At 35.4% G+C, this 15,272-nt stretch overlaps 1 protein-coding gene across 1 annotated transcript in view; it reads right to left on the minus strand.

The window, feature by feature from the left end:
• Nucleotides 1-9,917, minus strand: part of LOC105110285 (protein ROOT HAIR DEFECTIVE 3 homolog 2-like) — a 17,416-nt gene extending 7,499 nt beyond the window's left edge. The window contains exons 1-15 of the mRNA XM_011005273.1: nucleotides 9,674-9,917; nucleotides 9,489-9,555; nucleotides 9,276-9,378; nucleotides 8,997-9,067; nucleotides 8,745-8,808; nucleotides 8,400-8,465; nucleotides 8,238-8,285; nucleotides 8,070-8,132; nucleotides 7,896-7,952; nucleotides 6,915-7,073; nucleotides 6,766-6,834; nucleotides 6,584-6,675; nucleotides 6,032-6,110; nucleotides 5,661-5,826; nucleotides 1,456-1,532 (exon numbers count right to left, since the gene is read on the minus strand). Coding sequence (XP_011003575.1) covers nucleotides 1,456-1,532; nucleotides 5,661-5,826; nucleotides 6,032-6,110; nucleotides 6,584-6,675; nucleotides 6,766-6,834; nucleotides 6,915-7,073; nucleotides 7,896-7,952; nucleotides 8,070-8,132; nucleotides 8,238-8,285; nucleotides 8,400-8,465; nucleotides 8,745-8,808; nucleotides 8,997-9,067; nucleotides 9,276-9,378; nucleotides 9,489-9,555; nucleotides 9,674-9,818 — 1,326 coding nt within the window. The 5' untranslated portion in view covers nucleotides 9,819-9,917. The remainder of the gene's footprint in view (nucleotides 1-1,455; nucleotides 1,533-5,660; nucleotides 5,827-6,031; nucleotides 6,111-6,583; nucleotides 6,676-6,765; nucleotides 6,835-6,914; nucleotides 7,074-7,895; nucleotides 7,953-8,069; nucleotides 8,133-8,237; nucleotides 8,286-8,399; nucleotides 8,466-8,744; nucleotides 8,809-8,996; nucleotides 9,068-9,275; nucleotides 9,379-9,488; nucleotides 9,556-9,673) is intronic.
• Nucleotides 9,918-15,272: the final 5,355 nt, after the last annotated feature.

The raw sequence follows: 15,272 nt of genomic DNA on the forward strand, positions 1-15,272 counted from the left end.
TCCTTCTATGAGCAAATATCAGTACATCACCGGTCGGAATTCCCAACAATTGGTATTAGAGCTTTCGGTTTAAAGTGGTGTTTGATTTTACTCAAAAATGAAAGTTGTCAAAAATGTGTTTTGACCATACCACTGTGTAGAGGAGGAAGAGACGAAGCTACTGGTGAAAACCGCGTCGAAATTGAAAATTCGAAAACCGCCACACGCGCCGGCGAGGTGACTGTCCATGTCAGCAGCCACATCAGCAGTTCTACACAGTCATCAAACACGTCACCTGACACATCAGCACTCTAACCAGTCAAATTGCCACGTCATTAGGCATGTCAGCTGTTCTGCCACGTCACCCACAAATCCACCTGGGACTGCCACATCAGATTTGGGGGACCCCATATGTCCCACGTGGCTGACACGTCATCGCAGCCACGTCAGCTCCCTGAGTTTTAATCCAGAGTGGCGCAGCGACTATTCCTCCTGCCACATGGCGTCATCTACAGCGTCCAGTGATCCCAAAGTTTGATTGTTTAAATCTGAGCCATCCGAAGTCCGATTCGGGTGATCTCAGTGTCGTTTCTAACATTTTTGGCCATTCCGGACACATCTGTAAGGTTAGATTTTATAGATTCGAAGTCAGTTTCCTTAATGTTTTCAGACATTAGATTGTTTCCTGGTAGATATAAGTTTTCCTAGCTTATACTAAGGACTTGTAAATTTATTGAGAAAGCAGCTAATTTTTATAGAACAAAATTGCAAAATTAGGATTCACATTTTCAACCTTTTTTTTGCTCATTTTTATGTTTTATGTGCTATTGTTGTTCTATTAACTTTTGCCGGCATCACTTTTGGAGTGAAAATTGTAACAACTTGATGTTAGGTTGGTTGTCATTTCATGTAAGGCACCAACCATTGATAATTGACTATTGGTAGCCGCCATTGTTGAATGAGCTAGAGTTGGTAGCCACAAATATTGACAACAAACCAAGAATAACCTCCATGAATGCCTATAAATAGAGGCATATGTTAGAGAGCAAAATGAAAGAGGAAGTAGAGCCAAAGATGTGAGAAATGTAGGAGAGAGTGGGCTGTCATTACAGCACTAAAAAGAGAGAAATAGAGTGAGGTTGAGAGTTGCCAAAGAGAGGATGATTCCTACTCCTCTATTGTTGTAAATCTTGTACTCTCCCTACATAATGCAATGGTTTCTCCCGTGGATGTAGGCGGTTTGCCGAACCACGTAAAATATTGTGTCTCAGTGTGCTTCTCCTTCTATGAGCAAATATCAGTACATCACCGGTCGGATTTCCCAACAATTGGTATTAGAGCTTTCGGTTTAAAGTGGTGTTTGATTTTACTCAAAAATGAAAGTTGTCAAAAATGTGTTTTGACCATACCACTGTGTAGAGGAGGAAGAGACGAAGCTACTGGTGAAAACCGCGTCGAAATTGAAAATTCGAAAACCGCCACACGCGCCGGCGAGGTGACTGTCCATGTCAGCAGCCACATCAGCAGTTCTACACAGTCATCAAACACGTCACCTGACACATCAGCACTCTAACCAGTCAAATTGCCACGTCATTAGGCATGTCAGCTGTTCTGCCACGTCACCCACAAATCCACCTGGGACTGCCACATCAGATTTGGGGGACCCCATATGTCCCACGTGGCTGACACGTCATCGCAGCCACGTCAGCTCCCTGAGTTTTAATCCAGAGTGGCGCAGCGACTATTCCTCCTGCCACATGGCGTCATCTACAGCGTCCAGTGATCCCAAAGTTTGATTGTTTAAATCTGAGCCATCCGAAGTCCGATTCGGGTGATCTCAGTGTCGTTTCTAACATTTTTAGCCATTCCGGACACATCTGTAAGGTTAGATTTTATAGATTCGAAGTCGATCCGAGCTGAGTTGGAGCCAAGCCGAGCCGCGAGCCGAGGGACAAGATTCTGTGTGGCGGAGTCTATGTGCAACCGGTTCTGAGATTGAATCTGGGCCGTTTATCAGGTCAGAATTGTTTTGATCAAATCTTAGCCGTCTGAAGTGCCATTTGGACGATTTCAGACTTGTTTCCAGCTAATTTGATCGTTCTGGATGCAATGGTACGGTCCAATCATTGAGATTGAGATCATAAATGGCAGTGATGAATTATTAAAGAGAAATTGCCCGATTAAGAGGCATCTGATGGTTTTCATGGTGGTCGATGGAGATGAAAAAGAAGAAATCACACATGTTTGCCTAATTACATGTGTTGAAGTGTTATGTGAGGAATTTTAATTGCCTTGAGGGAAGACAAAATTGGGACACTCTAAACACCCGATCATGTGGACAATTTGAGGTGGAGAGTGAAATTTGATGAAGACCAATCTTGACGAATCTGAGCACTGGTAGTCTCGCCAGATATTGAGAAATCTGGTATAAAACCAGGATACCCCAGATCACTTGTAAAGGAAAGGCACGATAAAGCTAGAAAATGGTTGTATATACGAAAAGACAGTACGATGGATAGATATGGCCTAAGAAGTTCTGGCTAGGTGATTGGGTTTTAAGGGGGACCGTTGTGACCCCTCCAATATTTCCTGGGAACTTGCTTAGTGGAAGGATTATCCATACGGTACTATTTTCGTATATGTGACAGTTTGTTATGAAACTGTTGAAGACTAGCAGGATGACGGCACAAAGGAACAGTTGGGTTCCGTATGATCAAGGATCTGATGGAGTGGTGATTTCTTCAAGGAAGTTAAATTCAGTGACTGTAATTTCTTGAGGGGAGAATTGATGAAGACCCTGATAATGAAAGAGAAATACAACAAAGGGATAAAGATTGACACCCTATTTTGACTTGGATAGATGTTGTGACAGGATGAGCTCCTGTCAAACATAAGCAAGGAATAAGGAGAAATCTGGAGAACCAAAATTGCACGAGAGCACACGAAGATTGTGTAGGAGTACCTGGAGGATCCAACGAGGTACTATAATGAGACAACAGGTGCAAGGAGAAAAAGAGTTCCCAGATGAAGCTCAGAGGAGAGACTATGAAAAAGTTGTACAACAAAAAGTCTCTTGTACTCTTGATAAAGGAAACAAGCAAGGACCTTTCCAATACATGCAAGGATGGAAAGATGAGTTGTTACAGATGCACCTAATTGAGGGGGTGCAAACGCCTATGATGAAAGGCGAAGACACCAAAGAGAGTTGGTGTGGGTAGAGCTGTTAAGCAGAAAAGGCGTAGAAGCTCCAAACATAGAAATTGAGGTGGAGAATTGCGAGGAGTATACCGCAACTTTCTCTTTCTATGTGATCAGTGGCAATGAACTCTCCCAAGTCCACATGGTGATAGAGAATCTTAGTCACTGGAGACATCGCCGATGAAGGAGGATGTGACTGCTTTATGACGAACAAAGACACCTTATGACGAACAAAGACACCTCAGACAGAAGGTGTGTGGGCCATGAAAGGAACCCAAGTATAAACCGCTGCATGACGATGAGTGGAGACACATCAGGAGAAGGTGTGAGGACCATGATATGAGTCCAATTTCAGATCGTCTCATGAAGACAGGCAGAGACACCTCAGGAGAAGGTGTGAGGACCGTTATATAAGTCCAAGTTTAGACCGTCTCATGACAACAGGTGAAGACACCTTAGGAGAAGGTGTGAGGACCGTGATATAAGTCCAAGTTCAAATCGTCTCATAATGACAGGAGGAGACACCTCAAAAGAAGGTGTGAGGGCCATGATAGGAGCCCAATTTCAGAACGTCCTAGAGCTAATGTGATGGCTGGATATAAGTGGACAAGTGTATAGCCAATGAAGTGGCTATGATGAGTATGGAGACAAATGCAAGATTGACTTTCATAGATATTGCCTCATGCTAAAGATCAATGAGTTAGAAGACATTTGCCTTGGATAATAAGTGGATGACTTGTGGAGCATTGAGACGCGGCTGCTATGAAGAAGCAGAGGGCATGCGCAAGTTCCAGGAACAAGTTGACTCTTGTCAAGGTGGTGAGCTTAGTAATGGCATTGTAATACTTAAAGTATGAAGACAGATATGGATCAACCTTTTATGGGTTGCCCCCATGGTTATAGGTGGAAAGCTACCTGGACTCTTGAGACTAAGAGTGGGAGACTCATGGAGAAGTAAGGCGTGGTTCCTAGGGTGGAACAGAGGGCAGGCGCAACTCCTGGATGAGTAGACTCTTGGAAGAGTGGTGAGCTTGTGATCAGATTGAGAGACTCAGATAATAACTGTCTCACTTGAAATATCTGTTTGAGGGGGTGTTGTAAGCCTTGATATGAGGCTTGAGGAATCATTCCGAACTGAGCGTGGTTAATACGCTTGATGGGGAATGTTGTTCCAGAGACAAGCGTTAACACTATTCAGATGTGATGTGGCAGACCATCTGGTTATAGTGATCCTTTTGTGTGAGAAAAGGTGTGCTTAGGTCACTTTGATGATTGAAAGGTTTAGTAAGTACCTGTAAACTTGGCTACGAAAGCTCTCAAAATGGAAAGCTTGGAAAAGCTGCAAGATGCAAGCTTGTGTTGAAGAAGCAAGAGGACAATTGCCCCACATGAATGGCAAAGGGGGTGATTGTTAGGTTGGTTGTCATTTCATGTAAGGCACCAACCATTGACAATTGACTATTGGTAGCCACCATTGTTGAATGAACTAGAGTTGGTAGCTATAAATGTTGACAACAAACCAAGAATAGCCTCTATGAATGCCTATAAATAGAGGCATATGTTAGAGAGCAAAATGAGAGAGGAAGTAGAGCCAAAGATGTGAGAAATGTAGGAGAGAGTGGGCTGTCATTGCAGCACTAAAAAGAGAGAAATAGAGTGAGGTTGAGAGTTGCCAAAGAGAGGATGATTCCTGCTCCTCTATTGTTGTAAATCTTGTACTCTCCCTACATAATGCAATGGCTTCTCCCGTGGATGTAGGCGGTTTGCCGAACCACGTAAAATACCGTGTCTCAGTGTGCTTCTCCTTCTATGAGCAAATATCAGTACATCACTGGTCGGAAATTCTCAACACTTGAGATTTGCACGAGTACAAAATGCAAGTGGCCAACTTAGAAGAGAAGGTGGAGGAACACATCCTGAGAATGTTGACTACCTGTACACGTTAATTGATTCTAGTGATAGAGGGGATACAAGATTTTGCTGCGTCCATGAGAGAATAAAACTAATTCAGGGCTATTTTGGGTGTTTGATAACTCAAGCATATCAGTTAGATATGAAGTTTTTTCTTCAGGTTTAAATTATCTCTGCAGTCATATTACTTGCCCATTGAGAGCTGCTAGTTTCCATTACAGGAGCATGCCGAGGAGAAATATAAAATTTCACAATTCATCAAACAGAAGGCTAAATTGCAGTATCTAAGCAATTTAAATATCAGACCCTCGAGACAAATGATAGATTGACAGTTCAACACGCAGTCAAATGTGTTGATGGTAAAAATACTTGATAACAATAGCATCCAGAGTGTACCTCAACATTATAATTAAGAAAAAAATATAATGATAAAAACAATTGAAAGAGGAGTTGCTTTAGAATATTATGAAGTCCGAAAAGAATCCTTTAGTTTTATGCATATAAGATAACAGTATTGGATTTTTAAAAAAGCAAATAAAAATTAATATGTTCAGTGTTTGGAGTCTAAATACCTTCACATCCTTGATCAAACTCGACCATGCAAGATTGGGAATAGAGATGAATATCAACAACATATTCTTGTCCTTCATTCTGTGACTGTTCCAGCCTAGTTTTAAAACTTTTAACTGTGTTCGAATACAAATGCATCAGCAAGGTATCATAGGCATCGCGTACCACCTGCATATTGGCACATTTGAGTGGATCAGTATAAGAAACATATAAATACAAAAACACTAGCGCGAAGAAAGAAAAAAAGCCAGTCAAATCTATAAATTTAAATATAGAAGCAGAAGAGGAAAAGAAAAGATCAAATACAGCACATTTGACACAACCAGGGAGCTTAGGAACTTAAAAAGAGGAAATATACATGCTAAGGCCTTACCATCAACGCACTTGACAACAACTGTCGCCGTTTTTCATTTCGTACTTCTTGATCAAAATAGACTACCTCCCTGTCATATCTATTGGGGAAAAAAATGCAAAATAAGAGATTCCAAATCAAGTGATAATTTAATTAGTAGGAATCAATTACTTCGCGAACCAAAGTATAACTATTAATTGATCATAATTCAAAGTTTCCAGTCTTCGTTTTGAGACAGACAAGAGAGTAGTTAACTGATCAACTGACGGAAGAAGTATTAAAATTGAAGAATCTTGGAACAAAACTGATGATGTGTGTCCCTATATATCTGCAGCTTAGTAGGCCAACTACAAGGTATTGTTCCACATGGCTTTCAGTGGGTTTTATACCCTTAAAAACACCTTGCAATGAAAGAGGTGTCCTTGGCGCCATACAAGCAACCAAGGCCCTCTCCTAACCATTGTGGGTTAATGGCATCATAAAAAACACAACATAAGTTGACATTAAATATCACGCAGATCTTACAATGTAAACACATCATCATATAGAATTGACACCATGATGTATACTTACTCTGAAAGATAGGTTTCCAAAATAGAACTGACAGCTCCTCCAAACCCTGATACTGGACCATCTTGAACAGCTTCCTTCATTTTCAACCAATCCTGTAAGAAATAAATTTAGTACTAACTGATATTAAATCAAGTCGGTGAACTTTAAAAGAAAGAAATTAGAAAATAGATTCAATAAAGTACCTCATCGTATGTAAAGCATTTGAGCTTCTCATCTGCAATCTCTTCACATCGAACAGTGGCAACCATGACCTGATAAACAGGATGAGAAGTATATTTACATATGAAACCTGATGGTTTATATTTACACAGGAAAATGGCTTTTAATAAACCTTGACAGCAGGAAGATCTAAATCCTTGTTGTCTTTTATTATTTTCCAAATCTCTTCTGCACGAAGAGGAAACACTGAGGCAGGTTCAACTTCCTGCCTGTCACCAACAAGACCTCCTGGATAAATGGAATGGACAAACCGCTGCCTCAGTTGAGCAACCTGTAAATGTCAATGCTATCAGAAAAATGGAGTTACGAATTACAGATACCGGATTTCTCACTTGATACTTGCTGTCCTAGTTGCTCTCACATGCACAGATCCATAAAATTATATTATCACAGGACGTAATGCTCATTTTTTCATTCTTACATGATACGCTCCTAATGACTGTTAAACACTCTCCAGTTAGAGCTAAGCACCAATGTGTGTGTTGCATGACTATCAAGTTTAACTTGCATATCTATTAATAATTGGTTAATTATGGACTCCAGAGTTAACTTCTAAATGAACCACATGAATTGAAGATGAATTCTCGGAAACGAAACACAGCCTGTCACTCCCACCAAACCTTTCCTAAGAGACTTGAATGCAATATTTAAGAGTATATGCCCCATAAAGGATTTTTGGTAAGCTTGGCTTGGAGAATTAGGTTCAGGGTTTGACATATATGCACACTTGGAATTAATTTGTTACCATAACTAGTTCTCTACAAGAATTTGGAGGTAAAATCAAAGCTGAGACTAGTGCCTAGAGAGAAGAAGGAAATAGAGAGTAAGAGAGAGAAACCATAGGCACCAGGCTTTCAAAGTAACATTACTCTATATTTTATCTTGTAATTCAACTCTAAGACAGGAATATGCTGCTGTTCTGTCCCTTCATGCAAAAGCCAATGATTTTGAATTCCAATTATTTGGTAAGCATATGCAAAGCTACAAATCATTCCAGTCATCAATTCTAGAAAACACGCAGCAGCACAATCTAGAAGAACTCAGGACAAAAGTTTTGAGGATTGACAAAGTGCTTTCTAAGTGGAAAAGCTACCTGCTCTTTAAATTTCTCCTCTTGGAATTCATAGTGAGGCAAAGCAGTGATCTCCACCTTTATATCAATAATTAGAAGCATATTAAGTTCATGGAACTTAAAAAAAAAAAAAGGCAACATATGATAAACATATGCCAATGGCATCAGTATGGAGATGGAGGTGATTTTTCATACATTAAAAAACTCTTTGAGAGGAGCGCTACAGAGAGTCTCAGGCTCAGCAACTGCAGCCCAAATCTGCAGAAAGTATGACCTCAGAAAATGCTGGAGAATAAGAAGAGAAATAATTGATCCAGAAAGAGAAATGCATAAACAGAGAATAAGAAGTATGAACAGAAGTACCTTCTCAATATCTTCTAAGAGAGCAGTCTTTAAATATTCAAGTGGAGTCTACACAGACAATCAGAAAAGGGACAGAGATTCAGCGTTGAAGATGCATTCAAAGAATGGAGCGCAAGGTGCATGGAATCTTGTCTCAAGAAACTTATGGGCACAAGTCCATACCTTTGAGTGATCACGTAGAACGAACAGTATTGTTTTTTTGCGGGGCTTGAATAAACGCTTCATGACCTGAATACAAGAAATAATAGATTATCACATATCAGCATCAAATTATGTTGGGTGAAATACTCAAAATTACACACTGAGCTAAATGAATGCAGCTAAACAGTTTTGATAAAATGGGGTAAGTTTGCTGTGAATATCGAATCAGAGGCTCAGGCTTACCTAAGGTTAAGAAAAACACAGTTAACCAATCAAATGCAATTAAATGTGAGACAATCCAAACTTGACTATCTAAAGAAGTTTGGAAATTGGTCACTTAAGTTAATGCAAATTGCTTTCATGTACCTGGAAAACGGTTTTTAAAAGGGGTCTGCTGGCTGCATTTTCCAGACCAATGTCTTTGTACCACCTGCATATGATACTCAACACAGAATCATTTGACAGAAAAAAGTACTGGGCTGCCTTACCGACTATGGAAGGCTACATCAAGAGGGTTTTTTTTTGGCTAGGCAGAGCATACCCAGTTGTGGACATTTATCAAACTTCCCAGGCAGAAAATGCATTCGAATATTATAATGATGAGCATACAAAACTCACATGTTTATCAAAACAACGTCAGCGATTGCCAAGGCAAATAAGGTGCTTTGTTTCTCAAACGCTGTGTCATCCTGAAAAAAGAACACATTCGCAGTGCCAAACTTGTATAAGCATCACACTCGCAGATTGAAGCCGTGAAGTAATGCAACCAAAAATAATGAAACCATTCAGCAATCAACGATTTGTATGTCACAGAAATTGAAAAGAATACAATGTAACCATAAAACCCCTCTCAATTAACAAAGCAAAGCTAAAGTAATAGAAAGATCTATGAGTTACCTCGCCTCTTTGATTGCTGTCGGTTCCCTCGAAATCCATGGCAATCGTAAAAGGGTCAATATCACTACACTTTGCAATCCAAATGCCCTTGGTTGTTTGGCTTCTGAAACGTATATAACTACAATATCTTCCTCTTTCATGTATACAAAGCAACAAGCCAACAAGAACAGTAAAATATACAAATTCTCAACTAAAAATAAAATAAAATCAAACCTTCCATTGTATGCATCCATCTCCTCGAAATTGGTATGGAAGGTCTGATTCATTAGGGTGCTTTTCCCTGTTCAAGATTAATTAAGTAAAAAGCTATCAACACCAACTTCATTAAAATCAATGACTATATATTAAGAAATGATTAATAAATCAACACGAAGTTAAGAAGTTGAACACTTGCTTACCGCTACTTTGTGAGCCAATGATGGCAACAATAGCGTAGGAGAGACCGGACTGAGCGAACTCGGTGGCTGTCATGAAGTCTTTGAGTCCATCCACGTTGAACTTGCCATTTCCATCAATCAGCTGCATGCCTTGCTCCATTTTCATTAACGATCTAACTCAACCACAATAACGACAACTCTTGAAGTGTCGTCCTTCCTGTGTTTGTGTTTCTGGGTTGCAGAGGAATCAATCTTAAAGCAAAAGTAAAGTGGGAGGGACAAAGGATCCTATTAAAGTAAGCCTGCATGAGTCAACTTCTACACGAAGAACTTGTTTGCTTTTTTTTCTTTTGAGTTTTGACCCCACCAATAGCTGAGAATAAGTATATGGGATTGGAGATTAATTATTTTTGTGTTTTAAATTATTTTGAATTAAAAGAAAATTATTTTTAAATTAATTATTTTAGTAGTTTTAGATATTTTACTGATGTTAAAAGAATCGATAACATAGCATATCCAAGTTTAATGTCTTAACTCAGTATTCTTCTTTCATAAATTTTCAGGTAAACTATAAATTGTTCTTTCTAGTTTTGCAAAATGAGTTCCTGAAACTAATTAATTAGTTTTTATATTTTAAAATCAGCCTATAATTAACTTGATTTTTTCCATCCATTTCAATTTTTTTCCAATTAATTTCATTTTAATTTAATTTTAAGTATCAATTTCAAAAGAAAAAAAGAAAGATAATATGAAAAGACTATTAAAAGGAAAGTGTTTTTTGGAACAAAAATTATTAAATTAAATATGTTTAACACTGATAAAAAAAAATTAATTAGTTAATTTTTGAAATTAGAAAGACTATTCAATTTATTTTGAAAAGATAAAAAAGAAACTAGCTAATTTATAATTTACTCTTCTTTATCTATAATGACAATCAAAATAATACTAAACTTTAACTTATGGTACCCTAATAGTTATTTGATGTGCTTTAACTGCTTGAGGCAGAAGGTGAACAAAGGGATTAATTAACCCCCAAGCTTCAGGATTTATCAATGCTATTGATATTAAAAATAATAAATTTCGTTATGATTGGTATTTTATTTTTTAATTGAAATGATATAATATATATATATATATTCAAATTCAAAAATAAATTAAATTAAAAAATATATATTCACAACAAATTATTAAAGTTGAATCTCTAATAAAGCAAGTGTTATATAATAAAATTAGAGAAACGACATAAGTTTAGGGGGGGGAAATTATTTATATAACAAAACGGTTAGAACAAAATTGGAATGTATAGGTTGGAATCTGACCAAAAAAATCCAAAATGACCAACATCTTAAGTGAGATGAAATTTATTCTAAGTTTTTTTTTTTTAACTAGAACAAGATATATTAAATATTCAAGATGAAACAAAACAAAATTGAAAATCTTTACAAATAATGTTGATTTGAACACAACACTTTTTGAAAAAATATATAAATGATAATAGAATTGGAGTTCTTAAAATTATAAAAAGTGTAACTATTAATTATATCATTATAAAAGCTGAATTACCTTGTAGGTTAACCTAGGTCCTAAATTGTTCAAGTTAACCAAAAAACCTCTAAGAAGTTTTCTCAATCAAATTTGTATGATCTACTTGGTTGACTCGGAACCTAGGTGATCTAACCTAGTTGGCTCCAAGTCTAGACAATTCACTATAAAACCACTAGAAAATCCATTCAATCAAACTCCAATTACTCATTTATTTAACCCAATATAACTATTTTTTTTAAATAACACCATTTTAAATTAGAAATAAGAAACTCGTCAATCTCAAAATAAACAGTTACCCCTTAGAACACATAATCCCCTCTGCCTTTTAGCCCCAAGCTTGCTTCCTCATTTTCTTTTTCCCTCATAATTGAGGGCCTCAACGTCATGAACACCTCTTGTAATATCTCTTTCTATTTCTCTAGTTAATTTATTTGCGATGAGAAGTCTTGCCTTAGCCCTTTTTCCTTTCTCCCAATAGAGAAAACCAACAACAAGATCTACTAATGGCATTAATGTTGTCACATCTAGACATCATGATGATTAATTAAAAAATTTTATGAAATTTATCAAATAAAAAATAAATATCCAATATACACAGTTAACCAATCAAATGCAATTAAATGTGAGACAATCCAAACTTGACTATCTAAAGAAGTTTGGAAATTGGTCACTTAAGTTAATGCAAATTGCTTTCATGTACCTGGAAAACGGTTTTTAAAAGGGGTCTGCTGGCTGCATTTTCCAGACCAATGTCTTTGTACCACCTGCATATGATACTCAACACAGAATCATTTGACAGAAAAAAGTACTGGGCTGCCTTACCGACTATGGAAGGCTACATCAAGAGGGTTTTTTTGGGCTAGGCAGAGCATACCCAGTTGTGGACATTTATCAAACTTCCCAGGCAGAAAAGGCATTCAAATATTATAATGATGAACATACAAAACTCACATGTTTATCAATACAACGTCAGCGATTGCCAAGGCAAATAAGGTGCTTTGTTTCTCAAACGCTGTGTCATCCTGAAAAAAGAACACATTCGCAGTGCCAAACTTGTATAAGCATCACACTCGCAGATTGAAGCCGTGAAGTAATGCAACCAAAAATAATGAAACCATTCAGTAATCAACGATTTGTATGTTACCGCTACTTTGTGAGCCAATGATGGCAACAATAGCGTAGGAGAGACCGGACTGAGCGAACTCGGTGGCTGTCATGAAGTCTTTGAGTCCATCCACGTTGAACTTGCCATTTCCATCAATCAGCTGCATGCCTTGCTCCATTTTCATTAACGATCTAACTCAACCACAATAACGACAACTCTTGAAGTGTCGTCCTTCCTGTGTTTGTGTTTCTGGGTTGCAGAGGAATCAATCTTAAAGCAAAAGTAAAGTGGGAGGGACAAAGGATCCTATTAAAGTAAGTCTGCATGAGTCAACTTCTACTCGAAGAACTTGTTTGCTTTTTTTTCTTTTGAGTTTTGACCCCACCAATAACTGAGAATAAGTATATGGGATTGGAGATTAATTATTTTTGTGTTTTAAATTATTTTGAATTAAAAAATAATAATTTTAAATTAATTATTTTAGTAGTTTTAGATATTTTACTGATGTTAAAAGAATCGATAACATAGCATATCCAAGTTTAATGTCTTAACTCAATATTCTTCTTTCATAAATTTCCAGGTAAACTATAAATTATTTTTTCTAGTTTTGCAAAATGAGTTCCTGAAACTAATTAATTAGTTTTTATATTTTAAAATCAGCCTATAATTAACTTGATTTGTTCCATCCATTTCAATTTTTTCCAATTAATTTCATTTTAATTTAATTTTAAGTATCAATTTCAAAAGAAAAAAAGAAAGATAATATGAAAAGACTATTAAAAGGAAAGTGTTTTTTGGAACAAAAATTATTAAATTAAATATGTTTAACACTGATAAAAAAAAATTAATTAGTTAATTTTTGAAATTAGAAAGACTATTCAATTTATTTTGAAAAGATAAAAAAAAAAAACTAGCTAATTTATAATTTACTCTTCTTTATCTATAATGACAATCAAAATAATACTAAACTTTAACTTATGGTACCCTAATAGTTATTTGATGTGCTTTAACTGCTTGAGGCAGAAGGTGAACAAAGGGATTAATTAACCCCCAAGCTTCAGGATTTATCAATGCTATTGATATTAAAAATAATAAATTTCGTTATGATTGATATTTTCGTTATGATTGGTATTTTATTTTTTAATTGAAATGATATAATATATATATATATATATATATATATTCAAATCCAAAAATAAAATAAATTAAAAAATATATATTCACAACAAATTATTAAAGTTGAATCTCTAATAAAGCAAGTGTTATATAATAAAATTAGAGAAACGACATAAGTTTAGGGGAAAAAAATTATTTACATAACAAAACAGTTAGAACAAAATTGGAATGTATAGGTTGGAATTTGACAAAAAAATCCAAAATGATCAAGATCTTAAGTGAGATGAAATTTATTCTAAGTTATTTTGTTTTTTTTTAATTAGAACAAGATATATTAAACATTCAAGATGAAACAAAACAAAATTGAAAACCTTTACAAATAATGTTAATTTGAACACAACACTTTTTAGAAAAATATATAAATAATAATAGAATTGAAGTTCTTAAAATTATAAAAATGTAATTATTAGTTATATCATTATAAAACTTGAATTACCTTGTAGGTTAATCTAGATCCTAAATTGTTCAGGTTAACCAAAAAACCCCTAAGAAGTTTTTTCAATCAAACTTGTATCATCTATTTAGTTGACTCGGAACCTAGGTGATTTGACCTAGTTGGCTTCAAGTCTAGACAATTCACAATAAAACCACTAGAAAATTCATTCAATCAAACTCCAATTACTTATTTACTTAACCCAATATAATTAATTTTTTTAAATAACACCATTTCAAATTAGAAATAAGAAACTTATCGATCTCAAAATAAACAATCACCTCTTAGAACACATAATCTCTTCTTCCTTTTAGCCCCAAGCTTGCTTCCTCATTTTCTTTTTCCCTTTTCCCTTTCTCTCAATAGAGAAAACCAACAACAAGATCTACTAATAGCATTGATGCTGTAACATCTAGACATCATGATGATTAATTAAAATTTTTTATGGAATTTATCAAATAAAAAATAAATATTTAACATCTTGTTATTTAAAAAAAATTCAATTACGTTAAAAAAGTATAAGAAGTATAAGGATGTATTTTGTTGAATATACTCTTAACAAATATAATATGTGCTGAATGGATCTAAAATCTAAAATCTAGACCTGATTTATTTTTTAAATTAGACTGGATCTAGTTTAGATGTATAAGTTAGGTCAGACACAGCTCCCTTTTTCTTTTTAACTTCCAAGCATGTTTGGTTTTGTTTTTTTTTTTTACTCACAAACGTGTGTAAACTGTTCATACATGCTTGCCAATGGAAGGGGAGTGATTAAAATGCAAGGAGCGGCAAAATGCAGGTGCTGGATGAAGCACTCCTCGGGCTCCCTCTTTACTCCTCGTCTTCTCTTCTTGGTCTTTACGTTTTGCTTTCTCAAGACCCAGTCCTCTCCTTCCTTCCCCTCTCTTTTCTTAGGTCAAGGATATAAATAAACTTCCATCATGTTTGCTGATTTTTGTTTATTAAAATATTTTTTAATCAAATGATAATATAAATAGATAAATATATTAAATTAATCAAATAAAATAAAAATAAATAATAAATAATAAATAATCCTTTCTGAAAGTTGTTAAAAATTTAGAAATGTCATATTATTTATTAATTATATCAAATTTGATCTTTAAACTTTTGATTGCTATATATATTTTGTTTTGAATATTTATTTTTTAATTTTATCTTTTAAAATTTAATTTTTATATTAACTTTGGTCCTCATTTTTATAATTGTTATTTATTTTTTTGCTTCTTATTTTTTTTATTGAAATTTTTTATCTATCAAATTTGGTCCTCATTGTTTTGATTGTTACTTATTTTATCTAAAATAATTTATGAAATATTAACTATTATTATTTTAATTTCTTC

This window comes from Populus euphratica, unplaced genomic scaffold, assembly GCF_000495115.2.
Source record: "Populus euphratica unplaced genomic scaffold, PopEup_1.0 scaffold246.1, whole genome shotgun sequence".
Lineage (NCBI taxonomy): Eukaryota > Viridiplantae > Streptophyta > Magnoliopsida > Malpighiales > Salicaceae > Populus > Populus euphratica.